The sequence below is a fragment of the Pteropus alecto genome, unplaced genomic scaffold, assembly GCF_000325575.1.
Source record: "Pteropus alecto unplaced genomic scaffold, ASM32557v1 scaffold166, whole genome shotgun sequence".
NCBI classification, from domain to species: domain Eukaryota; kingdom Metazoa; phylum Chordata; class Mammalia; order Chiroptera; family Pteropodidae; genus Pteropus; species Pteropus alecto.
In genome coordinates, this window is record NW_006439757.1 from 8,664,193 (window position 1) to 8,685,868 (window position 21,676).

A 21,676-nucleotide genomic window follows, 5' to 3' on the forward strand; every position below is an offset into this window, starting at 1 on the left:
GCCTGGAAAATATGATGCTTAACATTTAAATCGCTTTGGTCACAATACAATATACATATGATGTATTATGGAATTGTATGTGTGAAATCTATAAAATTTCATTGCGTTGTGTATTCACCACCCAAAGTTAAATTTCCTTCTATCACCACATATTTGACTCTCTTTACTCTGATCTACATTCCCCGCTTTCTCTCTGGTAATCACTAAACTGTTGTTTGTGTCCATGAGTCTGTTTGTCTTCCTCATTTGTATAAGCTTACTTTTTTAGAGCAGAATTACATTCTAAAGAAGTAAAACTTTTGCACTAACAAATTAACTGTACTCTGAAGCAAAAGGAATTCTTTGCCCTCCCTCTTTTTCTTCTCCCTTACTTTCTTCCTCCTTTTTTCTCTCTTTTCTCTTTTTTTCTTGGACACATAAGGATTTCCACATTTGTTGCTTGTCATGCACTGCAGATACACAGGTAAATGTGATATTTCTGTCCTCAAGGAACTCAATTCAGGGAGGAAAAATTAGTAATCAAGCACTCAAATCAATATGCTAAGTAACCTAAGAGTATGTAGAAATCAGAGGAGAGAGAGCGATAATTGCTAAGGCAATAGTCATATTTAGAACAACAGAGTCTGAATCTGGAACCCTTTGAGTCTTGAAAGACGGGTAGAAATTTGTGAAGGATTTGAGGAGGAGTGGAAAGAGTCTTTGGGAAAAGGGAGCACCACTTGAAACAAGGGATAGTGTAACTTTAAGCAGGTCCTCTGGGTTTCAAACACAGGTAGTGGAGTGGAGATTAGGCTGGGTTTGCAGGCATGGGCTAGATGTTAAAGGGTCTCCTTTTGCTTAGTAAGGGATTTAGACTTTACCCCATAATACAGGGATTAGCACACTTTTGCTGCAATAAACCAGGTGGTAAAAATTTAGACTTTGTGGGACATACAGTCTTTGCCACAAGGACAAATTTGTCATTGTAGCATGAAAGTAGCCATGAACAATATATAAACGAGCATGGCTGTATTCTAATAAAACTTTATGGGCACTGAAATTTGAATGTAAAAATAAATAAATTGCTTTGGTCACTCTTCTGTTTTGCTGGTTGATACTTAGTTTCATTTTCTTTTATTATTTCAAATGTTCATTATTGAATTGAAAAGGGTATTAGAGGTTATACAGACATCACATCAGAACCTGAGTTATCTTAATGTTTTAACTATGCCTCTCCATAAACTAAAGTTCATCCCATAAACCTTAGAAACTGACTAAAGGTCCTAATTGAATTCAAAAATAAGTAAGAATTGATCATCTACCATCAGTGTTTTCCTTTTGGAAAAGAAAACAGCTGATGATAAAGTTTATAGACTTCCAGAACACAGAGACAGATCCAGAGAAGGCAGTAGTTTTAAGACATACTTATTAACAAGGAAGGAAAGTAGGGTGGGGTTGGGGAGCTGAGTGGAAAAGGTGAAGGGATTAAGAAGTACAAATTGGTCGTTACAAAACAGTCATGGAGATGTAAAGTGCATCATAGGGAACGTAGTCAATAATAGTGTAATAACTGTGGAGTCAGATGAGTACAAGGCTTATTGGGGCGATCACTTCATAAGTTATATAAATGTCTAACCACTACGGTGTACTCCTGAAACTAATACAAAATAATATTGAATGTTAACTGTAATTGAAAAATAAATTTTAAAAATAAGAAAGGGAGGAAAGAAGAAGGGGTAGTCAGGAGACTTGGATACAATCTGAATTTTGCAAATACAATTTTGGCTTTAGTTTATGAATCTTGTCATTCTGGGGATTCAGTGGTATCACTTGCTGATGACACACTTAGGAAACTCTTAGAACCCCGGGTGGCTGTAACTAAACGAAACAGGTGTTCTCCTTCCCTGAGTAATAGAGGGTGTGACCAACGACTACATCCCTTGCCAGAAAGCAGTTGTATAGCATGAGGGTTTTCAAACCAAATATTTAGCTAGATACCAAAAATATATAAATAAATAATCATACATTATCACAAATACCCCCTCCCCTCATGTTAAGCTTTAAACCAAGTCTTTCTAAGGCATCATGTAAAGGTGCCAACAGCAAATTGAAAAAGGGGCACACTAGGAAAACTGGAGAAGTAATGCCATTTGCTCATAAAAATGCTTCATTTCATCTGGAGAATTAGATACACTTAATATCTTTATAAGTTGATATGACATTTTATCCCCATCATAATTTTTAAATATAGTCCAAGACTAAAAAAAGGTGTCTTTTTTTCCCCTTTAGACAAACTTAAAGCCACAGAAGATCCCTTTCCTATCACTGAACTTACTGACCCAACGAAGATAAAGTCAATACTAGAAATTCATGGTAACTTCTTAAGGGCAAAAATAAAGAGAAAGTTTAAGTGTTGCCACTGGAAGGTGCTACAGATGTGACAGGCAGCAGTGGTTAGTCTAACACTGATCAGAGAAATATCTTCTTTCTAGAGAATGGAAAACTGTAGGAGTTAGCATAATAAATCAACTAGTGAAACCCTGGTCCTACAGTGAGGAAATTCTTTATAAGAGCTACAAGGGCCAAGCTGCCACCCAATATCACAGAAGTATATAAAATACATATAAGGCTCCATGGGAAGAAATATTAACACAAGACATAAGTTTCCTCATCAGTTTAAAAGTTTGATCAAATCTTTGTTTTAAATACATTGTCATGTCAGATTCCATCAATAAACAGCCAAATTATTACCGGGTTCTTATGTCATGTGGAAGAAGTGTTGGCCAAGGAGATGTTTAAATTATATCTTTGGTTCTAGGATAAACCAGGCAGTTAAATAATTTTGAAAAGTACAAAACAGACATTCTTCTTGAGTTAGCAATGCTCTACAAAGCACTTTTCACATGATTCACAAGCCCTACATAATAAATAGTCACACAGGTGAGAACCGAATTCATGTTTCCAACAAAAATTGGAAAATGTTACTTGACAAAAGCTGCAAATCCCTATGTCAGCTTGTCAGGTAGTCCATCAGTCTTAAATGACTCTGGCTCCCTCTGTGATTGCTGTCTTGACCTTGAGCCTCTCACATTTTACTTGGCTGAGAATCTAGGTCAGAGGAAGTGAAAGCCAACAACCGCTTGCTCAGCAGTGCATTGTGTCGCTTCAGGTATACTATTATGTCTCCTTGCTTTTCAACAATTTCTTCTAGGCTTGAAGTGGTCCTGCGAAGAATCGAGATATTAACGGGTTACATACATCACCAACAGTCTGCAATAGGTCTCTGCCAGCTGAAAACTGCTGAAAGTACAGCATATTATATCTGTTACTTTTCCTTTGATGTTATATCTAAGGCAATATTCCAAAATGAGACTCTTTCATTAGAACGGGTTTCACCACAACTGAAAGTAAACGTGAAATCTAATTCTAAAGGCAGATATGCATAGGCATAATCTGCAAGCATTAGAATGGTTTCTGATAGTTCTCTTTCTCTCATTTTTTACTCCCTTCCCAAAGCTTACCTGAATCCAGTCTCTGGCGTGATATTGCTGGGGTAAGCATAGACTTTTTCTTCTTCAAGTATATCAGGCTGTGGTTTGGCTTTATTAAATTTCCAAATTTTCACTAAAATAATAAAGTCATTATTGTCAGGGAATCTAATTATGAGAAATTTCTATTTCCATTTATTCAAATAACATTAGTTGGCTCTTCTTTTCAAATCAGTTAATATGAATAAAAATGCTTCATAAAGTGAACAAACAGGTTCGTTTATCCATGTCAACATCTGAAAGTCTACTGTGTGTCGGGCCTTTACTAAGCACTGGGAACACAGCAATTATTGTTATTTTTGATAATAATAACAGGTATTTTTTTGGTGCACTTAAAACACAGAAGGCACAGGTGAACTGTTTTACATGTTTTACATGTTTTTCATTCAGAACCACCCTGAGTGAGTGCTCTTATTACTTATTTTCTACAATCAAATCAAGTGCAGCCCACAGAAGCTAGACAAGAGGCCAGGGCTGTAATCCAAGAAGCAGGACTCTAAGGCCTTTCCTGTGGGCTCTGCCATATAAAACGAGCTACCAGTCTAGGGAGAAATACGGATGATAAGCCCACATTCCAGACAGTATGGAAAGGACCATAAATGGAAGCTTACATAAGGGGCTAGGTCAGCCCTATAAAGCAGCCCCTTACTCAGCAGGAGTGGGATGGGGGTCGGGGAGAGGTTCAGAGAACCTCCTGTGGGCTTGAGTCCAGCCTTAAGGGAAACAAGAATTAATCACTCAACTGGAGTTGTGGAGGAGAGGGTATCTTAGATGAGGGGGAAGCCTGAACTTAAGATCCTGAGGAGAGAGAGTGTGTGTATGTGTGTGTTCTAACAAAATACTTTTATTTAAAACTTACATTGAGACCATCAGTAGCTTTAACACAGAACAAAATAGTGACAGAAACATAAAACAAGCTATTTTACAATGTAATGTCTCAAAGTGTCCTAAATTTTACATCTCCTCTGACTTAAAGGAGATGGTCAAGATTATACTTTCAAAGTAGGGGCTTTCGGATACTGCTAGCTTGAAAAGCTTACTGAAATATATTTATTTTACAAATAATTCAGTGAGCCCTAGCACAGGGATCCTAAGATCTTCAAACATTTTAGCAAGTACCACTTTTCAGGAGTGCATTATACAGGAAGATTAAATTAACAAGTGTTTTCCTATGTGTTTCATTGTCAGATATTTGCAGTAATGGTCATATAGAGTAAGACAAAAGCAATACAAGGGTAATCGAAGAGCAGTTATTTGGCTATCTAAATTCCCTGAAGCAAAAGGACTCTTGTTATTACATCACTCAACTATGTTATCATATCACTCAACTAATGCCCCTTTGTTTCCAGTGAGCAGGGGGTGGAGCATGGACGAGGGCTGAGGCTGAAAAGCTGGTCAGGGAAGATGGGAGTGGCTGGTGTGCCACATCAGGGCATTTCGATTTTATCCTGAGAGTAAATGGCAGTCATGGAAAGGATCTCACCATCGTCCCTGAAGAGCAGGGATGGTTAGGGGCCGGTTCTTGAAGAGCCTTTTATGCTGGACTAAGATTTCAGATTTCAGATTTTCTTCCTTAGGCCATTAGAAAACTCTGAACAGAGAAGTTGTTAACGATCAGAGTCGCCTATGAACACAATCATGTTGGCAGGAGTAAAAAATATGAATTAGAGGACAATTTTACTGGCTGCTGGAAGGCCGATATCTGAGTGGCCTATATTGAATCTTTTGCTTTTTTTCAAATGAATGAAGAGCTAATCAAATTTAGTATCTCAAAACTGTTCAAGTTTTATTTTCCTAGTTTTCTCTGATATTGGCAGTCAACCAAATTAGTATTTCATGAGAAGAGTTCATCTAAGTTTCTAGAGATTAACTACTTACAATACAAATAAATTAGTCAAGATTAGATTAGAATTAGTGTATCAAAGAATCATGTACCAAGCAGTTACTATCAATATTTATCAAAACTAGCTATCTTTTAAAGTATAGAGAAGCAAGAAAAATGCATTTATCAGGGCACCGACCTAAAATTTTCTGTGACATCAAATAAAAGCAAAAGTTATCTTTGGAAGTGACTCCCTCAATCTCTCCTGTCAGAGCCCACAGTACATTTAAAGGAGTATAATTTAAAAAGTAGGCTTACCGAGGTTATGGAGGGAAAAGTCATACTCAAACCTTCTAAAAAAATTTAGTATTTGTATAAACCCTACACTAAGTAAATGTATGATTATAATAATTATAAATCTTCCCTATATAAATCACCGATTTCATAAGCCTGAATGACCAACTCTCGGGTTTTCTTAAAGTAGGAAGCATGTTAGTTTGAAATTTAAAAGAGATAATTTTTAATAGTATATTTTATTTGGATAAAAATTAATTAGTGTAAATAAAGATGAAATATGCTTCTGAGTCTTTGACTATAGACCAAAATGATTCTTTGCAATTAGGAAAGGAAAATTCTTTTTGTTCAAGTTTAAGTGTCATGTAACTAATATAATGCTAACTGTAAAAATTAGTTCTCACAATTCTCGACACACCCCCTTCCTCTGTCTTTTAAATGGTCTCGAGTTTGGTCTTTTTGTTTTTAACATTACCCATCTTATTTATAGCATAATTAATTTTAAAGGCTTTAGCAAATCCTTTAAAAATAGTATAGTAAATCCTAGAGAATTAAAACTTGGACTACATTTTAACAGTATTAATCTCCCTTGATATACATGATGACACGTGATCTTTGGAATATTATTGCCACCTACTTTATGTCATAAAGCATTCTATGGGTATTACAGAAAATACCTGACTGAAGTCTTGCACCCCTTGTAGTGAATAAAAGTTGTGGAAATACTACAAAATAACATGCTGATTGAATTCTCAGACTTAAACTATAACCGCATTTATAGAACTTGACGGACGTATGTTATAGAATGAAACTGATCAATCAACAAGGTCAGTCAATGTTCATTTCTCTCACATGGATCACTTTACTGAAGTACTGAGCTGTTTCCTACATACTGAAAAATTAACCTTACTTTAAAACTAGTCTTATACTTTTCTATTAAATTAAGTGGGTGGCAATATTTCTTTTATAAAGTGAGGTACAAATGTAATCCTCTATCTAATTCTGCTAATTGTTAGCTGATGACTTCAGAAAAATTTATTAAAAGTCAATTAAGAATGCGACACCGTTCACATTTACAAACTAGTCACTCCATTCGTATTCTAAATATTCTTCTCCAGGCCTCAAGGAGCCCCAGGTGACTTCTTCCTTCATAACTAGAGAAGTGATCTCTTTCGAAATAGATAGGTAAGGTATTTTATTGTCACAAAACGACTGCTGCTCATTGCCACAAAGTTAGCTACGATTATGGACAGATTTTACCACACGTCAACATTGCAGATGGAATGAAATCTAGATTTCTCCAGGGCCTGAATTTTTTTTCTGTCAAAGTACCCTTTCATCTGTTTCTCATGTTAACATATCTGCAGCTTACTTTAAAACATTGAGAGGTTCTGAGAGAAAGACAACAGACAAACCCTTAGACAGCTCTAAATTTAGAAAGAAGTGGGTTTTAAATTGTTTATCCTAAAGCAAGTTTGGGCTAAATTATGTTTTGCATGCATTATTTATTTACTAATTTAGTATTTTGTTATTTTAAATTTTAAATGCTGGCTTTACATATCAGTTTCCTTTGAAGAATCAAAAGTTTGTGGGCCTTTTGAGTCTTCTGTTTTTGATTTACAATGAAAAGGCTTCACTTCAGTTGACAAAAATTTGTGGATGACACAGATTTAGAAATGTGACTCACTGGCATCTTCCTGTTGATTTGAAATGAGAGAAGTCTGGATGTGGTCAGCATTGAGAGAGATAGATGTTTAACAGGTTCTCAGCTACATGGAAAAACTTCCTTGTGGCAGAGATGATGGGCTAGGCTTCAGGTAGGTCTTTGTAAGGACAGCCTAGTTGCATTTCTCACCTGTGTAGATGAGTAGACACATCAGAGAACAGATCAGTTCCAGGGCCAGGATGCCTAGAACGAGGTCAAGATACAACCTGCTGGGCTCGGGGAAGGAATGCTGCATGCACAGTACCAGGAGAAGTACCGTGTTGCCTGAGAGAAAGAAAAGAGACACGATGTTAGCCAGAGCCCAGCGCTGACGCCCACAAGGCCACGCATGCATTTAAACTTCGCAGTGAAGGAAGTTAAAGGACAAAAACTAAAAACTGCTCATCTTTTGGGAAAAGAAAAACACATCTAAGAATTGTGGTGTCTCATAATAAAATACATAAGAGTCTGGACTCTTAAAAACTAAGGGATAATTTTTTTGTTGTTTTACAGAATTATTAACAATGACATTCCTTTGGGTCCTTTGTGCATTATGCCAGTTCTTCAAGATCCACTGGCACCTGAAGACCCTAGTAGCCCATTCTGGTCACGCGGTACGCCACAGGAGGCCTGCACGGCCATGAGGGTGTCTTATGTTCCAGACACCTGGAGGAAAACCTGGGACACATGGCTAACCTTGGACAGATGACCAACTACCTCTGCTCCTTGACTTCCTCATCTGAAAAATGGGGATAACAGTACCTTCCTCACAATGGTGCTGTTGTGAGGAGTGAGTTAATGTGTGAAAAATAATAAGTATTCAACAAATATGACTTATTTCACCCCCTTGCTCAGCATATCCATTATTTTTTAAGACCACTTAAACCTCATTCTGCACTTTTATTCTGAAGACGGTCAAAGAAAAAGTTAAGGGGCTAAAGCCATTCCTATAGTATTAGAATTTCCTAAACCTTACTTAATATATTTATCTAAGTCTGGTCATGGGGAGGAAATGCCTATTTGATTGATCTTTTTGGTACAAACGAGATGACTGTAAGCCAAAGAGCCATGTTTAAGTGGCCTATCAGAAGTCACTGCACAAAGCTCTGTTCTAACAAGCCTGAAATCCTCCCGTTACACTCGAACGACCAGTCACAACATATTTAGCATATTGACAGATTGCTTGATTTGTAAGTTAGTTTTGTGAACAAGACAAATATAATTTACAACATCTAGAGAGAAAAAAAACCTCTGCACAGAAGCGAACACGACCCTTTTCAGAGGATTTTTGATGTGCTGTGCATTTCCTACATGGCCGCAGGTTGGTGGGTCACGGGGCATAATCGGGGGCCCTCTGGACAAGAAGTCTGCAGCCTCGTGGGAGGCCACTGGAAACGCCCCCACGGGGCCATGGGTATTATAAAAGTGCCCACCTGGAGGAAGCCCTGCCCAGCACCGCGTCTCAGTTCAGACTAAGATCACCTCGCCGCTGGGCTGCTGCCGCAGCCTAATCAGTTTTGCTCCAACCAAATGCACTCCCCGGCTCTTTCTAAATCTCACAAATCTCAACAAGCCCCTCCAGTTCAGTGGCTTCCCTTCTGCCTCCCTCAGGATCTGGCCCTGGCTAACCTCTCCAGCCTCATTCTTCACCGTGTACTCCCACCTGCTGCTACTGTGCTTACTATCAGAGTTCAATAAATATCATCATTATAATAATACTGGTTTTATGGAAACTATCCCAATACTGGGCATATGCCATTCGGCTCCTCCTCAAAGCAAGTCTCCATGGCAGACTTATAGTCTCAGGCTACACTACAGCAAGACCTAGCCTCTTTGCTCCCGTGTTCTCAAGAGCACCTTCTCCTGAGCAATGTGGGGCCAGTGAAAGCTAAGGGTGTATAGCACACAATCTCTCCAACCTCAGGCCCTAGAATTCTCACTGCAACTTGCTTTTATAAGTAAGTATTCCTTCCAGAATTTACATTCTAGAGTAGTTCCCTCCAACTGCACTGTTGTGGGTTTCGTGTTTTGGGGTTTTTTTGGTAGAATTTTTATAAGAGTTTATTTGAACCGAACTGATGACAGATGCCAGGGAGCAAGATCTTAAATGCTCTTCAAACTAACTTTTGCATGTCTTCAATCTCTGGGTTCAACCTTTCAGACCTCTGAGAGAAACACTACTTGTCTGGGCCCATCTGATAAATTGAAAATTACTGCTTTTAAGTAAAGGGCCAAGTTTTCATTTCAATGGAAAAACAAACAACTAAATATGCAACTCGCTATGGAACAAATAATATTTGAGAGTTCAAATATATTTGGATCTAAGGAAGGAAAACAGATAAATTAGATAAATATTTTCAACTTATTTGTAAGGAAAGGAAAGCCCCTCCTCCCATCTCCACCACATAAAATAAATTTATTTTTCTCTCTCTAGAGAAAAACAGAAAGTATCAGGATGAAGCAAATCAATACCCAACACTATCACATGTGATAAAAAAAAATAATTATAAATTTCTGATTAGCTGGAAGTTCTATATCTTTTGTGACTTACCTTTTCTTCAAATAAGAAAAAATATACTTAATAATTATAACTTTCTGATTAGCTGGAAGTTCTATATCTTTTATGACTTACCTTTTCTTCAAATAAGAAAAATTATACTTAAAAAAAATAGAAACAAGGTAAATACCTTCTCCAGTCTCTTTGATTTTCTGGGTCTTTATGTGAGCAACATACAAGTGATGTTATTTGAGATTAAACTCAGGGTCCAATTGCTTGGAAATACTTTGATTGTGGGTAACATGTTTAACAAAAATTTGAAAGTCAGAGGAGAGGTAAAGATCAGACAATCTCTTGGTGGGCTTCAAAAATGCCATTTCTAGAGAATCACTTAAGAAACTGATCATTTATTTTGCTCACAGAGCATATAAGGTCTTTCAGTAGTTAAAAATAGGTTTTTGCTTTTATCTTTATGGAGGTAGGAGAGGTGATAGTGACATCTTGTGGCCAAGAAAGAGTCCTACACATCAATAGTTGAACCTACAAAACCAAGGAGCAGTAACTGTCCCCTTCTGGGTGAGTGAAAATTAGCCATCTCTACAAAATGCTTCTTTCTCTGTTAAAGCAAGGCCCTTCAGCTTCCACTGAAAACGTCACTGAGTGGATATACTCACAGTTTGCCCTTAAGGAAATGTATTAACAGAACACAGAAGAAAAATAAAAATTAAATTCTGTAGAGCTGTTTGGGAGAAAAATACATTTCTAATCTGTTTTCAAAAATGTTTAAAGATTTATTCTGGACTCAAATTGAAAAAGAGGGTCTTTAAAAATGATGGAAATTTAAGGCAAAAATGCTTAAAGAAGTTCAGTTTAATGCCATTAAGCCTTTAAAATGTCTACAGCAATAAAGAAAAGCAGGCACTCATACATTCTAAATCCTCTATGGACTTTCTGATCTTGCCTTCATAATCTGCTTTTCATTTTCAGTTTTGGATAATGCATCTTATTACATAAGTCTCTCTCTTACTGCAAGAAAAGTACTAGTACTGAGCTTCATTTAAATAAAACAATTCCCTCTTATCTTACAAGTATCGAATAGCAGTAGCATTTAAATCTTGAGATGAATAAGGAAATGGAATTTCTACATTTCACATAGGAATACATGCACACCATGTTTATAATGAAGGGGAGCAGGAAATGCCATCCCAAAATATGACTTTTGGGCATAAGGATGATTTTAAGCTGACTATTTTTAAGAAACAGCAGATACAGAAAAAGCTCTGAAAACCAGGCAAAAGTTATCCATTTGCAAGAACATCTTCCTCTCTGTACAAGGAAGAGGATAACTCTAAATCTCAAGAAACTATTATTAATAGAGAATGCGCCTACTTAAATATGCATAAGAATCTTAGCCTTGTTTACTGTGCTTTTCCTGGTGTCATCCCATCCCCACCCCTCATCTTCTTTCGTCTTTTAGCTGGAGATATTATTTAAGGTGATGACTTGGGCCATTGGGGTTTTACTCAGTTTTTCTGGGTCTCTCCTATGCAGGCAGGAGGCATACAAGTTATTAACCTGTTGTTTGTTTTTCTCCTGTTAATCTGTCTTATTACAGTGGGGTATCAGCCAAGAGCCAGGAAGGGTAGAGGAAAAATGATGTTTCCTCCATATAATAATAAACACAGATTTCAAAGGAAAATTAAGGTTATATATTAAAGGTTATATATAAAATTAAGAAAAGTTTCAAGACATTTAGGTGATCCGAATTTTAGTGGCCACAACACATATTATCATTGTTACAAAAATGAGAGAATCTACAGTGGGTCCTCACTTATCTTGAACAGGTTCCACAACTAAGCAAAACGACGTATAAAGAAACCAATTTTACCACAGGCTAATTGAGATAAACAAGAGTTAAGTTTCTACAGCGTCCTATCAACATTTTACCAAAATGACACTGAATGAAACATTATTCAAGGACCTGTTGTATTCGATTATAAAATCAAACTTCACATTTTCTTTCTGCTGTCATTTTGCCACTCAATCAAGCCACAGGCAAGCTGAGACAGCCAAATGGGCTTACCAGTGGAGTGTATCATTAGTGCAAGTCTTTTAAGATGCCTTGTTGATTGGTAGATCATGTTATAGCCTCGGTTTCTTACTTTGCTGTGGTGATACTGAATGTAGCGTTCAAGAAGGAAATGCAGAATCCACAACACAACTTTTCCAAGGATTATGACCGTCTGGACTTTCAGCGGGCTGGTGTAGTTTCCTGGGCACATGTCCTCAGTTGGATTAGGATAAGAACAAAGCACACCTGTTAAAAATGCTAAAATAACAAACACAACCTGGTGGAAAGGAAAGCGGTAGTGTTAAAATTCATTATTTGGATTTAAGGAATAATAATCACCATCCTTAAACCTCCGACTTTTGCTATTGACTTTTTATAAATGAGTTTAAAAACATGTTTTTACAAACCCTTTAAACAGAAAATTTGGAGAAAAATTTGCAAGTAACTTGGAAAACAAATAAAATCACGAATAAGAAAATAAAAATCACCCCAAATTCCATCTAACAGAGATGAGTACTTAATGTTAAAGTTTTCTACCCACTTCTCTTATATCAAAAAGAGTAAAAACAGTTTATTTAGTGCCTTAAAGGTAACTAATAAAAATCTTGGTTTGAAAGAGTTTATTTTTAGTTTCAGTGTTAAGACAAGAAAAACTATGCAATTAAATTGACAAAAATTTAAAAGATTGGTGTCAAAATGCAGGCAAACAGATATTCTCATAAATTGCTGACTGGTCTGAGAATTGCTGTTGAAAAATAATTTAGAAATATCTTGACCCAGAAATCCTACCTTAAAGACTCCATCCCTTAGAAGTAAAAGCACCAGGACTTAGTACACATGGATACGAATATTTACTGCAGGATTCTCTATATTTGCAAAACGTGAAAACTGTCCAAGTATATGTGTCTATTCATAACAGAATGCTTGAATAAATTAAGGGACGGCCACACATATAATAGAATATTATTTAGCTATAAAAAAATTAACTAAATCTGTTTATTAATTTGGATAGATTGATATGACATGTTAAGATGAAAATAAATAGTTGTAGCATAGTAGCTCAAAGTGTGGTTTCCAGACCAGCATCACCCAGGAAAGCATTAGAAATACAAACTCTCAGGTCTCACCCCAGACCAGCTGAACCAAAATCTCTGGGGGTGTGGCCTAGCAATCTGAGGTTCAACACGTCTGCCCGGGAGTCTGATGCATGCTGAAGTATGAGAAACACTACTGTCCAGTAATAAATACAGTATTATCCATTTTTTAAAAAAGAAATTGGATAATACTGCACATAGGTCTACAATAAATCCTTTGAAGTAAAGATAGGAGTAAAACAGTATGCTCATTTTGTTTTATTTTATTTTTTTAATTAATTAATTTTTTATGGTGACATTGGTTAATGAAATCTAATAAGTTTCAACTATATACTTTAACAGTAAGGCATATATATATTTACACTGTGTTCACTTCCCATAGTTAGATTTCTTGCCGTCACCACATAGAAAAGTATATACATTTTAAAATGTTAATAGATATAGCCAAATTGCCCTCTGAAGAGCTTCTATATATATTTTAAGACCATCACCTCTAGATGGATCGCTTTTTCCCAGCCAACTTACATGTATTAACAGGAGAAGATTTGCTATGATGACCGTAGGAAGCGGATGGAATCTTGGTGTGAACTGAGCATGTAATGAATGATGTGGTAGATGCTGGGGATCCAGAAGGGGGTCGTCTTCAATACTTTGGGTGAGATCCAAGGAACCCTGGGGTGCAGAAAAAAGCATTAAGCTATAATCACCATTTTCTGGGTTATGTTTCTAAGGCAAATCTACTAAACTTTAACACTTTAAACCATTCCACAAGTTAGAGGCAAAAAAAAAAAAAAAAAAAAACACAAAAAACTCTTTAGCTAAAGCCAATTTTGTAAATATACCATAAGCTTCTAGGTAACTATTGTACACAAATTGGTGAAAAACAACAATTATTAAAACAGGTAGAGGACATCTTAATTTGTTTTCAGACAAGGTAATATATAATGAGATTAAAGCCAATAATTTTTTTCAAGCTCTAAAATTTAGATATTGATTTATTTAATATTATTGATGAAATAATTACATAAGGTTGCAATTCTTAAACTATGTCTCTATGTTCCAAAAATTTTTGGAAAGTTGGTGGAGGCTTTATTAAGAGGTCTTAAAACAAACTTTGAATTATGATAGACATATTTTAGAGGACTAATAGAAACAGATCACCCTGATACACCCTCGAGACTAGTCTATAGATGCCAGATTCTCAATGAGAACAACCAGTTGCAATGTCACTGAAATAGTCGGCAAAGGTTTACCTGCAACTTAAAAATTTAGCTAGTCATGTTTACAGGTACTGAAGGTATTGTCTTGGAACAGTCCATCCTAGTCTCTGGTGCATACGACAATCTGTCAATCTTAGACTCTTACTAAAAACTATTATATGTAAGGCACTGACTGTATCCAAGATAAAAGAATATAAGACACAGTCCAAAAGGAGATTACATTTCCATTGGGGAGTTTAGGGATAAAGGCATGCAGGACTAAACAATACAGAATTTACAATAGAATATAGTGCGTGGTATATAATAGGGAAGTAATAAATCAGCAAATGAATAGCACAAATGATGCAACAAATTTAAGTTAGCTAGTTGTACTAGAATGAGAGGAAAATAAAGACTTAATGCACGAAAGGAAAGCCTGAGAATAGGATTCAAAGACAGAAGTAAGGGCTCCTTATTTGGGAAGGGGTAGAAGATGGGACAAGTGGTGTGAGATGGCTGTTGGGCACTAGGATTATAAAGATGATACAGTAATCTGGGACATGAGCCAGATCTGGGGTGGGCTGCTTGATTTTCAATCTAAGGCATTCAATGCTGCTCTGCAATGTTTTTATTCAATGCCTACACAGCTTCCTGTTTAGTTTGCCACAACTCATGGTGCGATTATAATTATTTCTGTTCTCTTTAAGGCTCCTCTGCCTCTAGTTCTTTCTTGGTCAGCAGATGTCCTAGCCTTCACAGCTCTTCCCTTAATTAATATCCACGCAGCCTTCCAGGCACAGGTCGGGCAATTACCATTAGGCAGCTTTCCTGGGTACCCAAGCATCTGGATCATGCCACCCCTCCAAGTCTTCCAAAGCATTTGGTGCTCACCTCCTCTATCATACTATCCTGTGATGGTCTTCTCACTATCTTCCCCAGTTGACCTCATGAGTCCCATTGTATCCCTACTTCCTACGTCTTTATAATCCTAGTGCCCAACAGTGACTCATGGTTGGCACTCAGGGAATAAATATGTGATGAATGAACATTGTAAGCCTGTCCTCGCAGTGTTCCTTAACTCAGTTATGGTATGGTATCATCATAATCAGAAGCAATTATCAAGAGCTGTGGGGACAATCAACTCTGACCAGAGGCAGTACATCCTGTGATTAAGGGCAGGCTCCTAAGACAAACTGCCTGGGTTCAAATATAAGTCCTACTTAACCCTAGCTGTGAGCAGGCTACTTCATCTCTCTCTGTCTGTTTCCTAATTGTAAGAAAGAGAATAACAGAAGTTGCTTCATAGCTTTGTTGGGAAGATAAAATGAGTTACTACACATAAAAGTGCTTAGAACACTGCTTGGCATAGGGTAAGCAATCAATAAGTATTAGCCACAATTCTAATTCTTGCTTTTCCCTCGCTCCTCATATAACATTCATGACCATTCTAACTCCTAAATCTGTTCTTTCCTCTCTATTCTATCTCAGTCCAGGCCCCCATCGTTTTTCGTGGCCTATGCTAGTACCTTCCAATCTCCAGACTGTAGCAACCTCTCTCAGTCCTGTCAAAGTTCTTCCAAGATGAACATTCATGTTTCTCTCCCCCAAACCTTGGGTACCTCCCCATTATCCTCAGGATAAGACCTAAATTCTTAGTCTGGCTATTTATAATCCATTTTCAAGCTGCTTCTCAGGATTTGCCTCTCTATTTACAATCCATTTTCAAGCTGCTTCTCAGGATTTGCCTCTCCCATCTCCTTCTCTCCCTTCTGCTGCTGTTCATTGTTCCCATCTCACAGGACACCTTTTCAATCTCTGTGCATCTAGGTACTCCTCCTCCCTTGTCAAATACTTGCTCCAGCAAAAATAATGCTTTCTCTGATGCCTCAATGCTGTTCCTACTCCCTTTTTCATCTGACATTGTTGTTTTCATCCCTACGAGTTTGACTTGGGTCTCTTTCAGATCTTCCATGTGTCTTTTTAACCTTTTGAACACATAGAAAAGTTATAATAACTTTTTAATGTCTTTATTTGCTATTACTAGCATGTCATTTCTGAATTAGTTTTAAACTGACTCATACACATCTCGATTATAACTTACAATACTAAGCATAAGATATCAAAGTCACTGGAATAAGGTGTGCTTCACAAGGACAGGACTTTATTATATTATGTTCTATCTTTAGCACCTGATATATAGCACCTGATTGCGTGTGGATTAAATGAAAGACTGCCCAACTTCTTAAACAGTTGGGACCTGGGGATTTAAATGAAGCTAGCATTGAGACCTTAACCATAGACAGTAATCTATAGCAAGTCCTCACTTATATTAATCTCCAATTGTTTGGTCATGGAACTAAAGAGGGCTGGGCCAATCCATCTCTGTGAGCAGCAAAGCAAAGGGAGACCATGGTTGAGGCAGATTCATTCCACGACAGACTCTGAAAGGACTTGAGCTGCCCTTGTTTGTGTCCTTTCAGAGGCTGAGGTGTTCATCAACGCTATGGCCTTTTAAATAAATCCCTTTCTTAACCCTTTCCCCATTTAAAGTGCAGCATGCTGCCAGTGTTATATTAAATTAGCCAGAGTTGGTTTCACTGCTTGTAAACAATGAACCCAAACTAAAAAGCCTATGCCTCTTTTTTAACTCATTGAAGTGTCTGGGCCTATGACATGACATAACTTTTAGCTTTTTATTGAATGGTAGAAATCATATCCACAAAATATCCATGCAGGCAACTTGCTCATATCGAAAGTGATTTAGCTACGTAATTGTTGGTGAGACATTAATTTACAATTGTTTGGTGAAACAGATTTCTAGGATTGTATTCATCCTAAAGCTAAAAGCTGTAGATCCAAGAACACTAGGGTAGCTTACTAACAAAGAAGCACTTACTGCACACGTTTCTTTCATTTTACTCTCAGATATTCATTTTTTCCATACATTGTCAGTCCATGACTCCCACCCTTGAAAATTTAGAAGCAATTATTCTTTAAATATATGAGTCTCAAATCTATTTCTAGGTCTTACAGTTAGTTTTCCATTTTCTCCACTAGGGGAAAAAAGGGGGGGGGAATTTTTAATTTTATCATTAGAAACTGTTTAATCTTTCTTTAGTCAAGATAATTTAACTATAATCGCTATTTACACAAGAATCTAAGGTCCTGTAGGGTTGGGATTGTGTTTCATGTGCCTTGCCTGATGTACCTTATTCAGTGATAGGATCACAGTAATATTTCTATTAATTTAGTAATCGAAATTAGTGCTTTAATGTAGCTGTCAACTTTTCATTTCTCAAGGGCAAGAACATTTTTTGTGTTAATGGGGCAACCAGTTAATCTGGGCACAAATATATTTGCTCTAAAAATGTTTTAATATTCTTAGGCAAAGATTTTTGCAATTATGCTATCACTCTGTACTACATACACTATAAACGAGGGCACTATTTATTTATTTATTTATCTATCTATCTATTTATTTATTTTAGTAATTCGGTTTGAATCCACCTAAGAAAGAAAATTTAAAAATCCTTTTATTCCTACCATGTCTAGATTCTAGATTCAAAACATCACGATATTGTTTTTCTCTAACGTGGGTTTCCGGGTGATGACAGCAACAGGTCTGCCCGCGGGACGCCAGTGGCGGGTCTGCGTGTTGCAGCCGCCCCAGGTCTACAGCCCTCAAAGGCCGAGGCAGAGGCCCCACGATGCCGGGAGATTCACCTCCTGAGCCCCAGGGGCGATGGAGCGGAGCCAAGGGCCCGGCGCCCTGTGACGCGCCGGGAGCCAGGGCTGTCAGGCCAGGCGCGCGTCACGTGAAGCTCTCAGTTCCGGGATCAATGATGCGCACAGCGCGTGGGCTAGGCGCCTGCCTGGGACCCCAGCACCCATGCGGCCACCGGCCAGCAGCCCACCCTGGCCTCCACCCGGGAAAACAAGCTTAGAGCCGGCGCACTGCGAACCCCGACCTGCCCTGGTGCCTTCCGCAACCCCGCGCTCCAGGGCAGCCCAGCGGCAGGCACCGCCTCCTGCTGCGGCCGCACGGATTTAGGGTGGCTTCCTCCCGCAGTCTCCGCCCAGCGCGCCCAGCACAGGAAGAAGGGGTTCCGGGCCAGCCGCCCTCCACTTTCGTGCACTCACATCCTCCAGCTTGCCCCCCGCCGCCATTGCCCGACGCTTGAGGCCGAAGCCAGGCCAGCCCAGCCTCTCCACCGGTTCCCAAGCGCCGTGGGCCCAAGAAAATTGCCACCTCCAGAGACCCGCCTGCCCCTACTCCTGCGCCCGCCCGGCCTCTGGCTGTCCCCTGGGCCCCGCCCCCTCACTCCCGATTGGCCGAGGCAGTGAGGGGCGTGTCCCGCCCTGAATGAAGACTGGGACCTGTGGGCCGTGGCCGCCGCTGAATCCTCCTCAATTCCTAGGAATCCTGTCTTCTCCGTTGGGTTCGCTATTAGCCAGAGACTTGGGCATTAAAGGATGCGTTCCAAGTCCAAGAATCTAACTATTTTCGGCCGCCACTTGCTTCTCTTTAAGTCGTCAGCTTGTTCGGTCTTCCTTAGTTTTTGTTTGCAGGCACAGTTCCATGCGTAAGCAGAACCAGCGGTAGAATTTTAGGGTTCCCATTTTTAGCTCAAAACTCCACCAGCAAAGGGACACGAACGGAATAAAGATTCTAATTTCCATAACATATTCACAGATTTCACCAATGGGCCTGAATAAAGAAATCACGTTAAAAGCCGTAGTCTCACACGCTTTGCTGAACAGTCCCTAATCTGTCTCTAGTTCAGTTCTGAATGATGAGTAGGCTTCTCTGACTCCGAGGAGACTCATTCTCCTGAGTCTGAGTCTTTGCCTATATTACAGGAGTAAAAGGGTTTTATCCTTTTTCAACATGAATTTTGTACTTCTTTTATAAGTACTCCCAGTTGACGGATTATTTAGTGAATGATGTTGGGAGAATCAGCTAGCCATTGGAAGAAAATAAAGCTGCATCACTCCCACGTTCCTTAAGTCAAAATAAATTCCTAATGGTTCAAAGATTTAAACATGACAATAAATCAAAAAAAGTTCTAGAAAAAAATTAACAGTCTTGCAGTAAAGACTTTCCATGCATGCCCCCAAACCCAGAAGCACTAAAAAAAAAAAAAAAAAGTAACATCTGACTACATAAAAAGTTTGAAATTTTTTCTCGTATACCAATTTTACCACGCAAAAAAGTTTGAAACTTCTGCATAGGGAAAAAGACAACGTGAAGTTATAATTTAAATGCCAAATAACTGGAAGCAACCTAACTATCCATTATTTGTGTAATAGTTAAATAAACGATATTATCCATATTTAGATCTTATCTATCAGTTCAAAAAAGTGGGATAGATCTATATATGTTCGGGAAGCTCTAAAATATAGTTTGTCATAAAAGCAGTTTGCAAAATAATAGTCATGCTATAATTTTATTCATGAAAGAGGACAATGCAAAAAAACAAATATTCGATATGCAAATATATGCTATGAAAGTATACAGAACTAGAGAAATTAGGCAAGAAAAAGAAATTAAAGGCATTCAAACTGGAAAGAAATAAGTAAAACTATCTCTATTCACAGAAGACATGATGTTATATCTAGAAAAGCTTAAGGATGCCACAAAAACAGTGTTAGTGCTAATAAACAAATTAGCTAACAAAGAGATTGGCAATTCCTCAAAAAGCTAAACAGAATTACCATAAGACCCAGCAATTTCAGTCATAGGTATATAGCCGCAGTAATTGAAAGCAGGCACTTTAATTGCCACTGTCCATTACAGTATTTTTCACAATAGCCTAAAGATGGAAAACAACCTGTGTCCATCAATAGATGAATGGATAAACAAATGTGACATATCCATACAATGAAATATTATCCAGCCATAAAAAGGAACAAAGTTCTGATACTTGCTACAGTATGGACGAACCTTGCAAATACTGTGCTAAATGAAATAAGTCAGATACAGAAGGATGAATACTATATGATTCCACTTACATGAAATATGTAGAATAGGCAAATTCATAGAGACAAAGTAGATTAAAGGTTACAAGGGACTGGGAAAGGAGTGAATGAAGAATTATTGTTTAATGAGTAAATGTTTTGTTTAGGGTGATGAAAATTTGGGGAAATAAATAGTGATGATTGTTGCATAATATTATAAATGTAATCAATGCCACTGAATTACACACTTAAAGATAGTTGACATGGCAAATATGTTATGAATATTTTACTACAACAGAAACAGTTTTTAAAAAGTCTGGAATAAAAAAAAGTTCGAATACATACAAAAACTACTCATCATGTAATTATGAATTATAGCATAATCCTAACTCTCACATGATAAAGAGCTAATTTATTAATTATACAAAGTGCACTTCAAATCAAACTTAAAAAAAAGTTAAAAGAAAAAAAAGGCAAATGATAAGTACAAGTAGTTCACAGAAATAGAAAGGCCAGCAGCATAAAAAAAATTTCAGCCTCACTCATGATTTTGTGAAAATCCAGATTAGAACAAAGGATGCCATTTTACTTATCAGATTGATGAAGATGAAAAGTATTGGTGTGAGTGTGGGAAACATTCGCACACTGTTAGAAAGTGTGAATTACTGCAGCATTTTGAGAACAGTTTGGCCAAATTGTCAAACCTACCAAATCAACATTTATCTAAGTTTTTAATACTTATCCTTTGACTTTAGGAATTTTTCCTGCAGTTGTACTAAAATAAGTGAGAAAGATATTTGTTTATGGACATTTGTTGCAATATCATTTCTAAAATTTCCTCTTTATTAAAAACAGTAACAATCTAAATATCCATCAATAAGAGACTAGTTAAATAAAATATTGTACCAATGAAAGTTACCATTAAAAAGACTAAAGGTAGATTGATATGCATTGATCTATATTTACTACAAATGATAGCTAAGTAAAAACATTTCAATTTGCAATTATATATATATATGTTTCCATTTGTGAGAAAATACCTATTACAATTATGAAAATTTTCTGTAATAATGTACCAGAACCATTCATGGTTACACCTGCTGAGTAGGACTGAGGATGTAGAAGACTGTTTTCTTTCCAGTAAAAATTTTTCCATACTCTGAAATTTTTACTACGCATAATTTTTTTTAAACTTAATTTTTCAATTTTTAATTAAACAGGTAATTCATGACTACACAATGAGCAGTGGTGTGTGTGTTGTTGGCGTTTTTCCGTATACTACTTTTATAGCATAAATTTGCATGTTAAAATATTTGGTTTTTCTATTGCACATGCATTTTTCATGAATAAAATAATATCATGACTATTTTTCTATATCATAGAGCTGTTTTTTCCCCTCTTTAATATAGAGCTGGGTTTTTTTTATAATGTACATAAATCCACTTCATTTTTTAAGTTGTCGAATAATATTCTAATTATGGATACCATAGTTCATTTACCCAGTCCTCA

General features: G+C 37.3%; 1 protein-coding gene across 1 annotated transcript; it reads right to left on the reverse strand.

Annotated features, from left to right (window-relative positions):
- Positions 1 to 1,740: 1,740 nt before the first annotated feature.
- On the reverse strand, positions 1,741 to 18,500 carry TMEM192 (transmembrane protein 192). The gene is made up of 6 exons (XM_006917014.3): positions 18,350 to 18,500; positions 13,536 to 13,682; positions 11,929 to 12,193; positions 7,499 to 7,633; positions 3,501 to 3,603; positions 1,741 to 3,203 (listed from the first exon to the last, which is right to left on the reverse strand). The coding sequence occupies exons 1-6, from the start codon at positions 18,374 to 18,376 to the stop codon at positions 3,065 to 3,067; spliced, it is 816 nt and encodes a 271-aa protein (XP_006917076.1). The 5' UTR covers positions 18,377 to 18,500; the 3' UTR covers positions 1,741 to 3,064.
- Positions 18,501 to 21,676: the final 3,176 nt, after the last annotated feature.

Coding starts and splice junctions, on each gene's coding strand:
- TMEM192 (XM_006917014.3), bottom strand. CDS start 18,376: ATGGCGGCGGGGGGCAAGCTGGAGGAT. Junction 13,683..18,349: donor CGGGGGGCAAGCTGGAGGAT/GTGAGTGCACGA, acceptor TCTGCACCCCAG/GGTTCCTTGGATCTCACCCA. Junction 3,604..7,498: donor GTGTCTACTCATCTACACAG/GTGAGAAATGCA, acceptor TTATTATTTTAG/TGAAAATTTGGAAATTTAAT.